We start from the raw sequence: 19,819 nt of genomic DNA, 5'->3' as shown, positions 1-19,819 counted from the left end.
TGGTGACCATATTGATCACCAGAACCTCGGCTTGGAAAACAGTTGTTAGTTTACCCAGGTATTAATGAAATCTTCTCCAGATCCTTTGGTTCTTATAATAGCTCCAGCTCTAGTGAAGTTGGATTTTGATCCATCTATGTAGCATTCATTTGATCCTGTTGGGATTAGGTCAATTAGATATTCTATTTCATTCCTTTTTGGTATATAAGTTGAGAATAGTTTATCTGGAACTATTGTTTTAGTAATTGCATCACGGGTCATATAGATTGTAGGGATCTCATTGCCCAAGTCCAGGCATATGTCAATGTGGCTTTTCAGGTGGCTTTTATGACCAAAACCTGACCTTTGGCACTGTGTGCCATTTTTATTCAACCTGTACATGACTTTAATTGCTTCTCCACTCAAGAATTTTTACTACAAGTTGGAATTTGTAGTAAAAATTCTAATGCAGCAGTAGGGGTACTGCTTAAAGCCCCACTAATGCATAGGCAAGCAAGTCTTTGCATCTTCTGCAAAATGTTTACATATGTGCGTTTGTTGATAGCATTGATCCAAACCATGCATCTGTAAGAAAGCATTAGCCAGACTATGGCAGTATAAATCCATAGAGTAGATTTTGAGTTAAGGCCCCATTGTTTGCCAACGATTCGCCTGCAAAGTATTAGTACATTTGTGGCGGTTTGTTCCTTTTCTTTTATATGGGTGATTCATGTGAGTTTACTGTCCAGGTAACATCCTAGGTATTTAACACATTCCTTATGTCTGCTAATCTGGTTACCCAGATACAAATCTGCCAATTTCCATTTCCTGTTCCCCATGAAAACTATGACCTCTGATTTTTCAGCAGAAAAAGATGGGCTATTTGTGTTACCAAAGTGGGATACTTTATTCAAGATTTGCTGAGCTTGATTGTGTAGCGTTTCAATATTGAAACCCTGAAGTAACACAGTAAGGTCATCTGCGTAACATCAGTGAAGTAACACAGTAAGGTCATCTGCGTGACGGGCTGGGCTCCTTCCATAGAAGTACTAAGAGTGAGTTGAATACCAGGTTCCACAGGAACAGATAAAGAATACCACCCTGCAGACACCCTTTAGTAATATCTCTCTTTACTTCACAGTCAGTGAGACTAACATAGATATTCCTGTTTTTAATCATAAAGATCACCCATCTAGTTATCATAGGGTAAATATGACTTCCAATGAGGGCTTTATGTATTTCCTTGAAGCCGTTGTTATCAAAGGCTCCTACAATATCCAGTAGAATCCCAATGACAAACTGTCCGTATATAATCATTTTTATTCTCCACACCAGTTGGTGTAAGGCCGACTCATTGTAGAAGCCAGGTCTAAAACCGTATTGCTCTAAGTCAAAAATAGGGTTCAGATTATTATCTGACTGGAGATGCTAGAAAATCAATCGTTCCAACAGCTTAAGCTGGAAGGATGTTAGCGTGATCATTCTAAATGAGTTTGGTTTCTCATATGTATCTTTCCCTGGTTTGGGAAGAAACACACCTCGTGAAGTTCTCCATACCTTAGGAACATATCCTAAAACCAAGCTGGATTTGCATATGTCCACAAGAATGTGGCCAAAAATGTCCCAGCCTTTCTAAAGCAGAATTGGGTTAATGCCATCGTTCCCTGGACATTTAAAGGGAAGAAATACATCCAGGGCCGCTTTAGCCTTTTTGAAGTTCACTATTGTTTTTGCAAAATCCGAATCTAACTTTCTATGAAGTTTTCATGGGGGTCAGAGGTGACACTTGTGTCCCCCAGGTGAAAATTCAGCATGGTCGATAGTGTATCCAGAGGGTTTATAGTATAACTGCCATCTGGTCGCATAACTGATGAGAGTTGAGATTCCTGAGACCTCTTAAGAATCTTATGTACTCTGGAGGTTTCATGGTAGGAATGACTATCTGAGCAGAAGGATCTCCACGAGTTGGATTTGGTTTTCCTGATTTTACTTTTAAATTTCCTTTGTAGGATTTTACAGTTAGACCAGCTAACTTCAGATTTATTTCTGACTGCTTTCCTGTGAGCCCTCTGAACCTCTAGGTGGAGGCTTTCAAGTTCATTGGTCCACAAGACTCTCTTGCTAGAAGAGTACATCTTTTGTTTGAGAGGGCATGATGCATGATAGGATTCAATAATGATATTTGTCAAGTGGTTTGCTTGGATATCAAGCTTTATGACTGAACAATTATTGTCTTACAGCCTGAAGGTTAATGACATATAACCAGGAAGCAGGAAGTCCTTATAAAGGTCCCAATTTGTGTTTTTAATGTTTCTGAAAATTTAGCTGGAATTTCATCTAATATGAAATTGTATAAGGTGATGGTCTGAAAGTGAGGGATTGTCACTTAAATGCCAGTTCTCAATAAGATTATAGATATCAGTTGAAGTTAAGTGTGAGGTCAATGACCTCTTCTTTTCTTTTGACAAATGTGGGGTGATTTTCCCTGTTTACCCAAGTTAGGTTGGTGTTCATTATAAGTTACATGAGTTTTTCTCCTCTAGGATTGGTATCAGAACTGCCTCATGATAGGTGGTGAGCGTTAACATCACCACCAATAATCATAGGAATATTGTTGATTTCACAGAAACTTACAAGATCTATAAATTCTTGTGGAGTGTTGAGGTCATAAGCTATTTAAACCAAGCAGAAATAAATGTTTCCTCCTAGTGAACTGTTTATGTCCTTGGTTATAATAGCAATCACATCCTCTGATGTGCATTGAGATAATTTCACAGAGTTTATATTTTTAAAAATGTAAATGCTAGTTCTAGATCTTTTATTAGGTCCTTCTGACGAAAAGAAGTGTGCGTTCATGGGCCCACCAAAGATTTTACCCTCATAGAAGCAAGGTTCTTGAATTAAGGGAACAAAAGTGCCTTGTTTACCTAATTGAGCAGCTAAATTTTATGAAGCTGCTCTGCTATGTTGCAGGTTTAGTTGACTAACCTTAACCATTAAGACTGGTTAAATGAGAGTTAAGAACTAACCCTGAAGGATTTTAGGAGAGACTTAGTTAAAAGCCGCCTCCTTAGCCCACGACTTCCCTTGAAGTCATGACAGGGAAGACCTAATCAGATGTCTTCCCCTGAGCCTCCAAAGAAGGCTCTGGTTCTGACTCCTTTCTGGTCTTCCCTTCTTCCATCAGCTGTTTCCTTGGAGGATCCTTGGGTGGAGGAATTGACTTTCCCTGTTGCCTCAGCTCCCTCAGCTGTACAGAGCCCCAGGTGCCACAGAAAAGCTTGAAGTTCTGGGCCTCCAGGTAATCCACGAGCTCAAGATTTACTCCCAAGTGTGTTACCTCCGTCTCCAGGGATGACTGTCTTGATAGTGATATTCTGAACATTCAGGCTCTTGTTGCAGGCTTCAAGGAGCTTGACGTTATCTTTTGGTGACCTGTTACCAGGAAACCAAGCGAAAAACCTCTTCAGGAAGGTCTGTCCCCTGGGGGCCATGGCGTGATAGCCGGGGGGAGGTTTCTTCAGGGCCAGGTAGATCATTGATTAGGGTCTTTATCACATCCACAGTCTCCTGGTCCTCACACATAATGTTGAGTCCATTCGGCTGCTGGACTGTTTTATGAACCCTACAGGTGGTGATAAAGCCGTCGATAATTCGGTCATCAGTCACAGAAGTGATAAAGTCCGTATCTGCCGACGTTATGTCTCTGGAGTCATCCTTGCAGATGATCTGCAGAGTTATTGCCTTCCTCACAGCTTGACTATAAAGCTATCGTTTCTTGAGGGCCATTTCCAGGGTGTCACCAGCAAAACCTCCTCTCTTACGAGAATCTTCATTGCTTGGATGACTCTCTTTCCCCAGTTTGGAGGTCACTCCAGAGGTCCCAGCTTTAGCTGTTTTCTCTGTCGCTCCCTTCTCCCTGGTGATTGAGATCCCTTCCACGGCCCTCTCTAGCCGTTTCCACTTCTTCTGGCATTGTCTCTTTTCTCTTCTTTTATTTACAACCTCCGTCATTGGTGACTGGTTATCCGCTTGTACATCTGACGCAGCTGGAGTCAGAATCCATCCCTACTGAGTTCAAGGCGTCCGTGCCTGAAGACACATTCACCCTTCCGCCAGCGGTTCTGGTTTCTGTAGTCCTAAAGAGAAGAGTGTCCGCACCCAAAGGTACATTCACTCCATCAGAAGGAGCTACACTGGTTAAAGTGGGGGGTTTTAGAGGATGTGTTTTTGTCTGATTCTGTTTTTTTTTATATCCATCTTGGTAATTGATTAAAGAAAGGGGGAGAAAAATTCCTTCCGATTTTCTAAGATCCAGTTGGGTGGGGCTAGCCTCATATTCAGTAGCCAGTAGTGACCTCGGAAGACCCCCCGCTCTGCCATACAGAACCCCGCCCAGGTACCACCTGGAACTATGAGGCAGGCGATATTATACACCAGCTGATAGAGCAGCCAGGACATGCTGGTTAGGCTGCCCCAGGTTTCTATACTATCTGGCGGCCTGAGACGCAAAACTCAGTTTTTCTTCTGTATCCTTTACATGGCTTCTTCCTCGAAGACCCCTCCTCTCCAGATGAAAGGTCCTCGGAATTTCACATCCTCTCCCCGAGTGCCAGTTTTTCCAGGGAGGAGTGGTTCGTTGGGTCGTCATAAGATTATTCATCATCAGACCAAACTTCATCCCACTAAACCTCAGTATGCCACAGGACTTTGTGGCAGTTACCCATTAGCACCACCCAGGGGACACGTGTGACGGATTATCATGGATGGATGGGGGCAGCATTACCCCCGAATGTTTACATTCTCTGCATTTCCCCTTTCACAGTAACAATATATATAAGAAAAATAAAAAATTTATAAAAGATTAAATTAGCAACGTTAATTTCCCTTCTTAATTCTAAAAATAGTAACCCCTCTCTGCACTGTGTCATTTCAAGACTGTTCTGTGTCATATGATTCTTACGTAATTATGATAATGCAAATGGAACTTAAACTCAACCAGCCAATAGTAATTTTAGAGCAATATTAACTATCCAATCAAAATGCTTTGAAAACCAAAACTAACTCAGTCTGACTTGAGATTTCGTCCTGAACATCACACACTTACTTTCCACGCTTTGGCCTAGCTAGACTGCAGTCTGTCTGCTTCTTCTTTTTGCTACAAAGTTTTCAAAAATGTAAGCCTTTTGGAACAGGCAAATTTAAAGTGCCAACATGTGTGTAACCGCAACATGTTTCTGAAATTAAAACTGAAGATTTAATGAACATTCCTCCTCCAATTTCCTGATCATTGCTCCTGAATATATTACACACACACACACACACACACACATGTATATATATATAGCTTAAATTTTATCTCCTTCGGTACTTTCCTATAACAAGTCTTCCATGAGGCATTCTTCCTCCTTAGTAAAATGATTTCCATAGGCTTTGACACAATGTAAATAATCCAGTTCTCTCAATGTTTTCCAGCAGCATATTTAGTACTGAATTTAAAAATTGTTCAAGATAAAATCATTTTAAATGATGAATGTTTGTATTTGACTGAAAATATTTTGAAATATATTTTCTAAATAATTTCTGGAAAAGAATTTTAATTTTGTTATTGTGTATTAATTATTATTATTATTTTTAAGTCTCAAAAAGCAAATGGAACAACAGACATCTTGTAGATTGCATCAAATGCTTGGAGATTTTCTAGCTCGAACAAATGAGCATGAGAAAGCTTTGCATCACTTTAGCATAGCTTTGAAGTAAGTGTGATTTAGTTTCATTTATTAAAAATAGTATCACAGAAATAGTATACGTAACCTTTAACTGCTGTGAGTGGTCTCTCAGACCGCATGACATTTTCCATTAAATGCTTCCACCCCTTAGAATAATTAATGGGTATTGCCATTCTTAGCACATTCCTAAACCAGTTGTCCGAGGTCATATACCTGCATTTGGCTAGCTCTATTTCTTCTTTTATTTTTAAAAAATGTTCCCCCCTCAGCAGTCTGTGGGACTGATTACAGCAGATACGATTCAAATTTCGGCCAATAAAGTTCATTTTTCGTTGTTACATATTTCGTTTTTTTATAAATATTCTTGAAATGGCTTCAAATGCGTGCAGGAAACATTCTATATACCTTACCCAAGACCAAATTGAATAAATAGTTCGAAATTGGTCTAATTTAGAAGTTCTTTGATGAAAGTTCCCATGATGAAATTATTGAGAGCAACCACGACACAAATTCAGAAATATCTGCCGATGAAAATGAAAATCCATGTTTTCCTTCTACAAGAGATTTTTTTATTGGAAAAAAAGAATTCAAATGGTCTATTCAATAGCCCAACAAGGGTGTTCGAACTCCTAGTCACAGTCGAAGTTGGCCTATGACAATATTCTTCAGAAACTTGGATATTTGTGCAATAAATGCATTTGTATTATTTCAATCTTATCCCATTATCTCCGAAAATGAAACGATAAGATTTCATTAGCAATTCAGTTGGTGCAGTCTCATGTAAAACAGAGGATAACTTAATTACTTTACCTAAAGAACTCAAACTTACTATAAGAAGAGTTTTTGGAATAAATGATGATGAAGGAAACATTGCGATCAAAGACAACAAATTAGATAAAAAAAAAAAGAATGTGCTAATATTTGTCCATCGAGCAAAAAAAAAAAAGAAAACAGCTTACAAATATATACCATCCAAAGAAGCAGTGTGTCTCTACAATGCAGTAGAAAAATATGTATAAAATGCAGCTCGAATTATAATTTTTAAAATAAAAATTAATTTTCTATATTCTTATTAAAGCATTCTTATCGCAAATTTTAACGTAAAATAAAAAAGTTTAATTTTAAAATTTACTTCTTCCATCCAGATATGTAAGCGAAAGAATTATTATCATAGTATATATTTTATTTTAATGAACTGATTTAAGTATAAAAAATGCTTTATATCTTAATGAAAATGTTAAATATATGAAATTAAACAACATTTATTCAAATAAGAAAAATAAAACAATATAAGATATTGTTTTTAGCAGAAGCGGTCTGAGTGACCGCTCACAATATTTATGCAACAATTTAAGTCACAGTAGCTAAAGGTTAAGCATGGGTTAAAAAACATAAATTTATTTTTTATATGTTAAAAAATTTATTTTGGCACAATAGTTTGAAATTTAATAGCTTTTAAATCGAAATTTAGGTTCTCAAAATTATGATCCAGTTATAGAAATTAAAAATATCATTTCATTTGAAAGAATAAATGCGAGTGTGATAGCATTGGTAGATGGTTACCTAAACATTAGGTACCACTTACGTTGACTGTCTGTGTGTAATAATTTGGATTGAAAATAATATGGTAAGATCTTGAGAAATTTTAATGTTATACTTGAATGAATTTGTTTATGTTTCTATATATTTTCTTTATTAATAATCTTAATTCATGTAACAGTTTGTTTAATATTTGTTTTTGCATAAAGCTATTGCATGATAACACCATATTAAATTGCATGCTAATATTGTCTGTTAATTTAAATACTTCTGAGAGAAATTATATAAAAAAAAATTTTATTGCAGTAAACGTCATAATAGTTTCAAGATACCTGTTTTTGTTAACATGATTTCTTTTATATCCTAAGTATGGACCCATCTAATCATAAAGCTGCTGAAGGAAGTCAGAGGGTAGAACAGAATCCAGAATCTTCAGAAAGTTTTGAAGTAGATGATATTGCAGATTCTGAAAATGAAGTAAGTTAACAATGGTTTCTTTTGAAAGGAATAAAAAGGGGAATTGTTTTGTATATTTTATTTATTTATTTTTACACACACACACACACCCAGGAAAAGAAAAAAAAAAAAAAACTTCGGTAGAGAGTTTATTGATTTTTTTGTAGAATTTTCAAAACATTTTTTTAAACATACTGAGCTTTTCTACAAAATAGATCTTGAAAAAAATTAAATTGTCTATGAAAAGGTTAAAGATATTTTTATATTAAAGTCCAGATAGTTTTCTTAAACATGTCTTCTATTTTATGGTAATTTGCACATGCATAAGTTTTCACTTCTTTTGAATACTAGACTGTAGCAAAACATTTATTTTTAAATCAAGGCATAGTGGATTAACTCATAATCTAGGTAGCCAGACAGCCTATTGTGGGCCAGTGCCTTTCTTTGAAGATTTCTCTATGATGACTCTTTGATTATCCAGATCCTGTCATTAACTGTTAGAAAATCTAACTCCACCGAATCAGCCCATCTCACTGGTGGTCTTCCATGCTTTTGGGTTCCAGTGTGTTTAGAAAGCAGTACTTTTTTTTTGTAACATTGTCATTTTTACATTCAGATCATTTAAGCCATCACATTCGTTCTGTTTTTTATATATTTAAGACACTAAGTTGTCTGTGTATATTATTTTCATGTATACTACAAAGAATACACTGAAGGCATTTTCTTTCCAAAGTTCAATAATTTATCATTGTCCTAGTCTCAGAAGCATATGTCAAAATAGCTCTGCATTTTGTAAATCAAAAAAAAATTTTTTTTTTTTTTGAAAGAAATCCAGATCTGAAAAACCTTATTATTTACCAGATATCTCTGCCTGACTTCAGGAAATAATCTATTATCAGTAGTAATAGTAGATTCCAAATAGACAAAACTCTGTACAGGTTCAAATTTATAGGAGTCTGTTTCAAGATAGGGATCTGGGATCTTTAGCATGTTTGTCAGCAACTGTGCCGATCTCGGTAATTGCAGTAGTACAGATACTACCCGTAATTAAATTTCCATTTGTTTCCCACAGTACCATACAACTCATCAGATTCAACTTTTCTACTTTTTTTATTTATGTCTAAACTGATCATTCTTAAGCTTATTACAGTCAAATTCTCTGCACTCTAAAATACTTTCATTAGAGATTCTTGATCTGATTTTGGCTGTTTTCAAAAAGTGACTACATTCCATATTAGCTCCATGATAAACTCTCACATTCATCAAGTCTGAATAATGCCTAGTATCAAGTTGATTAGCATAAGTGCTACATGGGGCATACCAAGTTTCCTTATAAATATTTTTATGTGGGAAAGATGTGCTTTCTATAATCATTATATATGAAGTGGTAGCAAAATCTATTAAATAATGTTTGTTAACATGACATCTAGACTAAATCTTCCTGTTATAAATTTTAAGTTCCTTTTCTCTACCCACTTTAGCATCCAGATCCCCCATAATAGCCTTTACTTCATATCAAGAGCAATTATAGTATATTTTGTCTAAATTATCTTGGAAAGTTTCCTTTTCTTTATCAGGCTTATCATTGGTAGCGGCTTGATATGATTGATCATTGGTAGCGGCAAAAATATATGATGCTAAAATTTTCCTGAAGTTCTAATTTATGTAATCTCAAGGTGACTGCTTAAAATTCAAAACCTGACGTCATATTCTTTTGCTGACAATAAAACCTGTGCCCTTGATATGTTTCTTAGGATAACAGCTGTAAAAAATAGTATGATTCCTTGTGTTCAAAATTTTGTTGCAAATCCATCTAATTTCTTGAATGGCAATAATATCAATTTTATACATGTCCAACTCTGCTGACAACAATGCAAAGCCTTGGTTCCTTAAAGAGTCAGAAAATTCCAACTACTAGTTTTCATATCCTTATTTCATTTACGAAATTGATTCCATAAATTGATTGGATTTTTTTTTTCATTGAATTTCGTAACAATAAATATTTTACTAGGTAGGGGTGTTGATGCTATGTCCAACTCTACTTGGAGGACTGGGCCCGTTATTTATAAACCCCAGGAATCCAGGTGCCCAATTATATCCCCTAAAGACAGGGTATTCATTTTAGTTGCCTCTTATTGGCATGCATGGACTACATTGTGACTATTCTTTCACGCCTGGTCACTATACAGGTGACATTTTAAACTATTCATTTGTTATATGTGAATTTTTTAATATTTTTTAGCTCAGAAAGGCAGTTAATTCTGAAACACGATTTTGCATTGTTTCACTTAGCATTCAAGTTTGTTGCCTTTTGGAAAAACTTAAGATCATAAGTTTTTCCAAATTTCCTTTCTTTCAGATTTAATCTGTCTGGTATTAATTAACAAACTAAACTGTTTTAAAATAAGTAGATGCGGTTCTTGAGAATTTTTTTAAAATTTATTTTCTAATCTGATTGATTTAAATAAAAAGGCATTTAATTCACAATATATCTAATTTTAAAAAATAAATATTTTTATGGAATTGCATTACATATTTTTTTCTCTTTTTAAATATTTAATGCCTGGATGATGATAAAATGGCAAGATATGTAGTCTAAGTGCTTATTCATTTTCTTCTTTAATGGCTTGACAGCTTTGGGTGAACCCTAGCCTTCTCCAGGCTTCCCTACTTTTGGCAACCCTTAAAATATTAAGATCTTTTTCAACACAATCAATCCATCTTAGTGGGGTTCTGCCCTGAGGTCTATTTCACATGGGCTTTTCCAGAATTTTCTTGCAGCAGCGATCCTCATTAATTCTAGCCAGATGGCCTGCCCCTTTAAGTCTCTATAATGTGACAAATTTTAAAATGTCAGGTTGTATGTTAATTTTATAGAGTTCTAAATTAGATCTTCTCTATGATCCACTCATTTGGACCCCACCAAGAATGCAACATAAGGTCTTTCGCTCAAAAATTCTTGGAGCTTCCTCATCACATAAAGCCAATGCCCAAGTCTCTGATGCATGAGTTAAGACAAATCTTATAACACTTTTGTAAAGCATATTCATCCTAATATCCTATAAAATGTTCTGTTATTCCACATGGTCCATGTCTACCGTATTAAACTTTAAAAGAGCCCTTAAATGATCATTAAAATCTGAACACTTTTAGTTTTTTTTTTTTTTTTTTTTTTAATATTCATAAATAATTGCTGTATTTTTCTTTTGTTTTGTTGTTATTAATTTTTTTAATTTCATTATTATGAGCAGAAATTTTCCATTTTTGGAGGGGGGTCAATGTATGTCTAAGCTGTTATTCAAAATTTATAAAATTATTAATAAGATAATATAGAAGGTAGTATTATTCTGTGTATTAAATTCATTAGAACAGTATATCAGGAATACTTGTTTTGCCAAATATATATATATATATATATGTCTATTATGAAAATGTTAATAAAGGATTAAGGATTAATTCTTTATTATTATTTCTTGAAGTGGTAATTTGCCTTAAGAAACATTTTTTTCTGAATCATTACCATGCAAAATTAAAATGTGACTCAAAGTTGAATGTGATAGTTTCTGTATTCAAAGCAGTACTACAGAAAGTCACTGTTTTGTTAATTGATTGGTGATTGAAGTATTATCATCTCAGAGTAAGACTGCAGTTCCATCATCTTCATTTAGCATTGCTTCTCATATTCCATTAACTAGAAGATTTTGCTTTTCGTGGCACATCTAAAAACTAACAGGCTTGCATCTCACATTATTAATCATAAATAAATGAAATTGGTTGCTGCCTATAAATTTTGCCGAGCATTTTAAAAAATATCATCTGACATTCTTCTCCTGTAATGCCCCACACATCAAAGTTTATATTAAAACATTTTTAGGATGCTTCCCTGATCTTACTTCAGTATCAATTTCTAAAGAGCTATTTTATATCAGTACTTGAGTGCACAAAAAATTCTGATATCATTGGTCAATTATAGGCAGTTTTAAGTATGAAATAAAACAGAAGTGTTATCATTTACTAAAAATGTAATTTTGATAAGATTATAACAGTAGACAGAACAAAATAATAAACTTCTTCATATCAAACTGTTAAGGGAAGAGCACAATTTATTATAGTATTAACTGAAATTAGGCTCCTAGGAATTTAATTCTTTCTCCCTTCTTCACTGCTATGGCAACAAAAGAAAACCGATATGAATGACATCCTGTTGCAGATTATTATGTCTTGGGACTTTATTTAGGTCAGACAGAAAAATGCTATGCAACTGCCCCCCTAACTTCTCAAGGGCTGAAAGTGCAGTCATGGCTAACATCAGTCACTGCATTATCATTGGCCATGGTGTGATTCTGTAGACAGGAGGTGTTTGTAAGTGACATAGAGGAACATTAATTACTCGAGAGGCAAATTACATGCATGGCAAATCTACTTTTTTTTCAAGTATTATATTCTCTAGTCCTAGACATTGGAAGGGAAAAAAATTCTTTTAAAAAAGAAATTATTTAAAATTTCTCCGAATCACCATAGATGGTTCCGAATTAGATAATTCTGAAATTTGGACTCTGTACTGTATTTCATTTCTTTGCTATATATGTGTGATTGTAATATATTTGTGACCATTTTTATATAATTTTCTTTTTTAGGGAGATCTTGAAGAAAGTGAAGTAGAAGCTGTTTGGTCTGATGTTGAATACGCTTAATTTCTAGTTTATGATATTTGTAAATATTGCATAAATGAAAGAAAAAACATATTTCTGTCTGTGTCTGTTCAGTGCAGTAACACTTTTATTTGCATAAAATCTGAAAATAAATTTTGAAATTTAATTTATTGCATATTAAATGTGGATTAATTTCTAAAAAGCCTGGAATACTATTAGGTTTTGGATACCTCTTAGAAGGAGAATTATTCATGAGGTTACATCTGGTTGCATTCCATGTAGGGGACATTCGTCTGAAGCCATAGCTACACAAACAGTTCCCCTTTCAACTGAAAGATAATTACCGAACAGCCCTTTTCAAGTACCAGGTGCAAATCTAGCCAGTCCTATTTTGTTTCAGAGAGGGACGAAGGTCTGATCATCCTATGCACATGTGCTGTATATCGTGCAGTTCCTTTAGAATTAATAACTGCATTGACCACAGAAGCTTTTGTTCTGCCTTTACAAAGATTCATGGCTAGAAGAAGTAGAGTTTCAGTCATCTACGCTGATAACGGAACAAACTTCGTAGGCACATCAAGACACTTAAAACAATAGATTGGAATGTCATTCAATAAAAGAGTGAACTAAAGAAGATAAAAGGAAATTTTAACCTACCAAGAGCACTGCGGTACGTTGGATGGTGGGAGCGTATGATACGCAGTATAAAAGATTATTGAAAACAGTTCTTTGTAGAGCTAGTCTAAATTATGAAGAAATTTCAATGGTTTTATGCGATTGTAAGAATACAATCGCTAAGAGACCATTACATCATTTGTTGGAGGAACCAGAGGAACCATTACCACACATTTCCTATGTGAAACCCCAATTCTATTGATTGTGATGCATTTGATTTGATAATATAGATGGAAGTGCCTTGAAGAAAAGGATATGATACTTGCAAAGTGTTCGAGATTGTTTTCGAAAGAGATTCCAAAAAGAATATCTATCTGAGCTTGTAAGATCCGACTTTTAAGACATGAGGTAATATTTCAAAAGGAGGTGTGCTTGTAGAATATGATAGTTCAAAAAGAATTAACAGGCTTTTAGCTAGAGTGTTGGAACTATTTACAGAAGGCGATGAGAAAAAATGAGTAGCTCAATTGAACTGGCAAATGTAGAAATTATCTGTCCTCTTCAATGATTATTTTCCTCGTAGATTGCATTGTCAGATTCAACGCTTCAGAATAAAGTTGGAAGCTCAGGACCCAGATTGCACTTTCAAAGGAAAGGTATGGTTTGGTTTGGTTTATTTGGTTATGGCAATGTCTCAAGGGCCTGTCTGCGTAAGGGAAGTTATGCCTTTGTGGAGAACTTTCTAAGGGAAACTGGCTTATAAACACATTACACACGAGGAAAATCATGAAAACGCCCATGCAGCCCTCCCTTTTGTGGGATTTGAATCTCGGACCAAACTCCCAATGTTCAGTGACTTACCACTTGGCTGCTGGTGGGCCTCAAAGGAAAGGAGGGGATTCGTTACTCAGACATTATGATTGAAGACCGCATCCTTCAGACTTGATATTACACAGTTATAAAATTACTTTAAGTCCTAAAATAATAAGTATTTGAAATGGATGACAGGTAAAAGCAACCCAAAAGTCTGAATTTATAAGTATCTACCTTTATAAACATTGACTAAAATGTCTGTGTTAGATTACAATTTTTACAGAGGATGTTGCATATCGATTGTTATCGGTTTTAGAATCGGGTTTTTATTTTGTTTGTATTCATAATAACCAGACATGTTTTAATATAGACAAAATGTTTAGTGAGTAACTTGTGATAATGTCTAAGCACTGTAAGTTAGTAAACGTGTCTTAGTATGAAATAAAATATTTAGTTTACGACTATAAGAATCTTCTATGTTAATTATCTTGAGGACTTACAACACCAGGGATTTCATTTTCTTATTTTGGAACATGATATTTCCATGGCCTTGTGGACTTGTAAGCTCTCTTGCCAAAGTGTTGGTGGAAATGACAATTATTTGTGCCACTGTTATTTTTGTAAGGATTCTTGAATTCTAATCTGTATCTTCGTTTTGGTGGACTGGAATCTCTATGTGTACTCATTCTTGCAGTTCTAAATTTGATATCTGTTTCTGTAAATTTTGAGTGACATAGTTATCAGATGGTGGAGAACAATGTGAGCTGCCTGAGGTGAACTAGGATTTGATTACCATATCATATGAGTGATTGTTGATAGGTTGGACAAATCATCGCTGCTTATAGATAAAACTTAATTTGCTCTGCATATTAAGTGGCAGTAGTTGCATCCATAAGACTGCACTTTACTTGCTTCTTAAATTGTTCAAAGTCCGTATATTAAGTGGTAGTCATTGCATCCATAAGGTTTTTAAAACTTCATCCTGCACCTGCTCCATCGGCAAATTGCGTATTGCGCAGAGAAGTTGAGATGGTTTCCTATCATCCAATTCAGTCAGAAGTTTCTGAGTTTTCTGTAATTCATAATTGGCAAAAATTTCAGTATGCCTCTTTTTAAGGTTTTTTTTTTAAACAAACTCTAATGTTTTATTTTTGTTCGAAACTCTATTGTTGCCACTTCAGCAAAAGGAAAATCGAGCAAAGAGTTTGACAGGTAAATTCAGTATTGCAAAATGATGTTGCCCGCATTGATATTAACTCTTGTTGAATGCATGGAGAGAACTAATTTTTTGGGATTGCTCATTGTTGATGTTAACTCGTCAAGCACTCAAAAAGAACTAAAAGTTTTTGACTGCTCAATGATTTCTCCCAGACTGTTTTTGATTATTCTCATTTACATAAATATTACTTGTAAACAGTGATGATCTGATTGCATCTATTTAATGTTTTAGTAGTTTGAGATATAACTACTGATTATACTACATGATATTCTAAACACTTGTAGGAATATCTCTAAGGTAAATTCAAGAGTTCTGATATATTTCTCTTGATAAGAATAAATTTTATCAACCTATTATTGGACTTACGCATTCAGTCTATTACCAACCCCTACACACATAACAATGTAGATGGGTATTTACATCTGATGTTTAGTCAACAAAATATTTGTGATGCAAGTTCTAAAATGAACAGAATTTAAAGCAGTTAAGCTTTACTGGTGTTCAGCAGTCTTATCCTCTTTCTCACTAATGGGTGTTTTCGCTTTATGTGCTTTCATTTCATTTTTATTATATTTTATGTGTTATATAAGGGAAAAGGCAGTGAAATGGGAAAATTTCAGATGAGATGTATCCTGATCAAGGAGAAGAAAGATATTTTATGTCCAGAACAAGAAAAAAAATTTTTTCAGACAATAAGCTTATTATTTCGAAGAACGGTATCAAATTTAGTATTAAAGACTGGGTTAGTTTAAATTCTGCACTAGAGCTATTGATGAAAGCATTGATTTAAATGACATTGTTTAACTAGTAGTGCTGATAAGAGATCTTGATGAGAAATTTGAAATTACCAAAGAACTGGCATGCATGCGGTCATTAAAGGGAACTATAATGAGATTTGACATTTGTTCCCAAATGTTTGGAAGGGCTTTGAATTTTGAAAGTATTTAGAACAAACATGTGCAGTATTATGACTGCTGGGAGCTCATAGAATGACAGGAGAAAACCAAAGACACGAGATCTTTTTTCTCATATTGTAGAGTCATTAGGTTATTTTAAAGCAGGAGACACGAAAAGTGTGCAGTGCCTTTGCCCAGGACTCGAACCTGGATCTCTTGAATACGCTCCGAATGTGCTACTATTACACCATGAAGGCAAGCTGGAAGCAGAGAGAAAATCACTTCTGCATTCCCCTTTTTAAAGGGCGACTGGGAGGGGGACCCAATCACCAAATCCTGGTGGTGACGAATTATTCCACCTTTTAGTTAGGACACCATTGTAAACTCATTAGGTTATTTTGAAGCAGGATGCGGGGAAAATGTGCAGTGCCTTCCACGGGAGTCGAGCCTGGAGCTCTTGAATATGCACCGAGTGTGCTACCATTACACCACAAATTCATACTGGAAGGAGGGAGAAAATACTTTATAATATGAACAATTAAATGTAAAGATACAAGGGAAAAAAACTGCTTATCGTCGATATCTAGTCACATCTCAAAGGTTTTGAATGGGATCTATTTCTGGGGCAGCTAGCTAAGAACGATTTATCTAGTTTCCTGAGGTAAAATTCAATACCCTCAGTAAATAAAGACAAGTTTAAGAGTATTGAAGATGGCCTGAGAAAACTGCATTTTTGAGTTTGAAAGCAAATTTTAAAATTTCAGTGGCATTCAACCAGAACTGTATATTTTCACCATGCCTTTCAAAGTAAATTGTGAAGCAGCGAGACCAGATTTGCAGCTTGAATAATTCGAGTTATTATCTAATAATCATCTCAAGCAGTTGTTTCTCAGTGTTCCAAAATGAAAGTTTAGCAAATCGTTATTGAACATTTGCCAAAGTTAATATCTCACGCCCAGAAAATTTGTGCTATGTTTGCTTCATCTTGTACATGTGAATACATGTTTTCTACCATGAACCTTGGAAAGAATGCTATTAGAAATAGAGTGACAGTTGAGAACTTGGCGTTTCTTCTCAGAATTAGTACATTTCAGTTCCATCATGAATTTATGGAACTTTTAAAAATGCAGTTGCAGTTTGATCCATCACATTAATATTTATATATTCTTTATTTTATATTCTAATAAATTATATTGGCCTGCTCCCAAAGAAGTTTGCCCCTCACTGATCTAATTGGATTCATTGATCAAAAATGTTAATCGTCAGTTTCTTACTAAGCATATAGTTCCAGATTTTAATTGAAGAATATTGTTATCCACCCAAATCGATGTTTTTTTATCATCTTAATTTTATTTGATTCTTTTCCTAACTAAACTGCACTTACAGAAGCTCGTTTGCACTTTTTTTTTTTTTGAAAGAGATTTTGATAATTAATATTTATGCATAAGGGGCGTATTTTTTTGCGGCTATTTGGCGACCTGTTAGCCTTGATTATTGGGTATAACTCTGCCTTGAACTTCCTTGAAAGTAAACTTTTTCTTAGCACTGTCATGGGTCATTTTCCAAAGTCTGTCCGGTGTTCTTGGATACCATTTTCTTAAAGCTTGTTTAAACAAAATGAAAGAGAAAATGTCTTTATCGACTTTTGCTCTTTTAGTCTCTGGATCTTTTGGACTGAGCAAATGTCCTTATGGAGAAGAATCAGGTGATTTTAGAAGTATTTCTTTAAATGGAATGCTTCAATACTTGTTTCTGATTCTTTCTTTGCTAAATAAGCGGCAGTTGACGTCGACTGTGACTAGAGGCTTTGTCCGTACAAAACTTTAATATATGGATGTCCTTTCCATATTAGGCTGGAATTTCTTTTTAAAAAGTTAGTTCTAAAACATTCGACTGATAGTACAGTGAATTAATATGAGCTTTACTTGAGATTTCTCTAAATTTTAGTTTACCGTTGTAACAAAATTCTGTAACTATTGTGAAACTTGTTAGGAACTTTTTTGTACATAGACAAAGCCATTTCTTATGGTCATTTTCGTCATCTGAACAACAGAGAAATAATTTCGATTTAATTGCATTCACCTATACAGTGGCTCACATTTATTTTCGGGCACTTCTTTTTTTCTATTTTATTTGCAAATGTCAATTATCAAGCATTCTTTTTTAGCAACATCGCTTTTTTTTTTCGCATGTATTATTGACTTTGTTTTAAAACCTGCATATTTTGGAAAAAGTTGTTCAAGACGTTTTTAGTACAAAAAATAATTCATTAAAAAAATTTTTAAAACAAAGTCACATTCAGAACAAAGAGTATATGTTTAATAAAAGCCTGAAAATAACGGGACATTCAAAGTTTCGTTGTAGACCTTTTAGCTGAAATTACACTTTTCCTGCCCCTTAGCATAGACTCAACTAATATTTTGGAGTAAGAGTGCTTCATTTGCTCTCTCTTTACATAAGAATTGCTTTTAATAGAGTTTTTGAAGAAGTATCACGTTTCCTTATTCTTTTCTCCAAAGCACTCCCTACATATTCTGTAGGATCTAAGTCCAAAGAATATGAGAAGTTTAAATAACTTCAGAATAGTTATATAATAACCACAAGCGAGCATTTAGGGTTGTATGTTTATGAACGTTATTCTCATAGAATTTGAATGTATCGAAAGATCCAAGTTTTCATTAAAAATATTTGTCTATTTATACCAATTAATATTATTTTCCACGTGCGCTAAATTACATGTTTTAAAGGTAGTGGAACATTCCCAAACCATTATGCCTCTTCTACCTTCCATAACATCATCCAATAGAATTTTCGAATTCAATTCTTAATACGGATTTTGCTATCTATATTAATTTGTCTTTCAGCGGCAGCAATATTAGATTTGATTTTTCTGCAAATATAATATTGTTCTAATACGATAAAACTTTGCTTGTCATGGATTTTGCGAACGCCAGGCGTATTTTCCATTTTTCTTGTTTACGAAGAATTTTCGTCTTGCTGATCACCGGTTGTACCTGTGTTCCCTACATGATTTTTTAAAAGCTTCAGGTTATTTTTTATTGCAAAACTTTCTTCTAAATATGCTGAAGGTTTTACAGTACTAATTTTTAAACGTTGTTTGATTTTTTGTAGAAGAAATCTGCTATTCCATGCAGTGAGGTTGGAGTGTATTATAGACTCCAGTGCATTTTCAATAGTTCCACGCAAATTCCATCCTTTTATTTCATCAATGATAGTTAAACACTTTACATCAAGATTTTTTTTTTAATGTCTGGAATACTTTTACCATCTTTAAAAAGATGAATTATTAAATTACTAATAGAATTAATCGTTAATTTGCGGCGTCTTGCCATTCACTTTAGATACGGGACTGATAATATATTTTGCTAGACAATTAAAATTTCCAAATGCAGATTATAACTTCTTGTGATGTACTTTTCATTTAAAACAAAAAATTACAACAACAAACATTGTTTATCAGAATATTTCAACAAGACTTTGGAGTTAATTAACGATGAGAAATGACAAATTATCGAAGCTCAAATATTTTAAGCTGTATTATACAATGGCTTCAATTTCAGCTCATTAGAATTCTAGACAATGTCTGTGAAGGACTGCAGGCTTAAATGGGAATATATAATCTGCCCAATAGCATAGTATAAGTTTTTTAAATAACTTTTGTCTATTTATACCAATTAATGTCTATTTATACCAAGTGTTTTCTCCCTCTTTTCTGCATGCCTTCATAGTGTAACGATAGCACACTCGGCATATATTCGAGAGGTTGGGTTCGAGTCTGGGCGAGAGCATAGCTCATTTTTCATGTCTCCTGCTTCAAAATAAACTAATGACTCTACAGTGGCGCCCAAACTAATAGGTGGTGATGATGATTCTTCACCCTCAGGATTTAGCGTTTGGGTC

At 34.4% G+C, this 19,819-nt stretch overlaps 1 protein-coding gene across 3 annotated transcripts in view; it reads left to right on the top strand.

Moving 5' to 3' along the window:
- Positions 1–12,521, top strand: part of APC7 (anaphase-promoting complex subunit 7) — a 109,965-nt gene extending 97,444 nt beyond the window's left edge. For all 3 annotated transcript variants that reach the window (XM_085823730.1, XM_085823732.1, XM_085823731.1), the window contains exons 15-17: positions 5,619–5,735; positions 7,616–7,724; positions 12,341–12,521. In XM_085823730.1, the coding sequence (XP_085679856.1) occupies positions 5,619–5,735; positions 7,616–7,724; positions 12,341–12,397 (283 nt within the window). In that variant the 3' untranslated portion in view covers positions 12,398–12,521. The remainder of the gene's footprint in view (positions 1–5,618; positions 5,736–7,615; positions 7,725–12,340) is intronic.
- Positions 12,522–19,819: the final 7,298 nt, after the last annotated feature.

This window comes from Stegodyphus dumicola, chromosome 9 (genome assembly GCF_044657685.1).
Source record: "Stegodyphus dumicola isolate Sdum_Otavi_A_Nest chromosome 9, ASM4465768v1".
NCBI classification, from domain to species: Eukaryota; Metazoa; Arthropoda; class Arachnida; order Araneae; family Eresidae; genus Stegodyphus; species Stegodyphus dumicola.
This window is presented reverse-complemented; position numbering and strand designations above follow the sequence as displayed.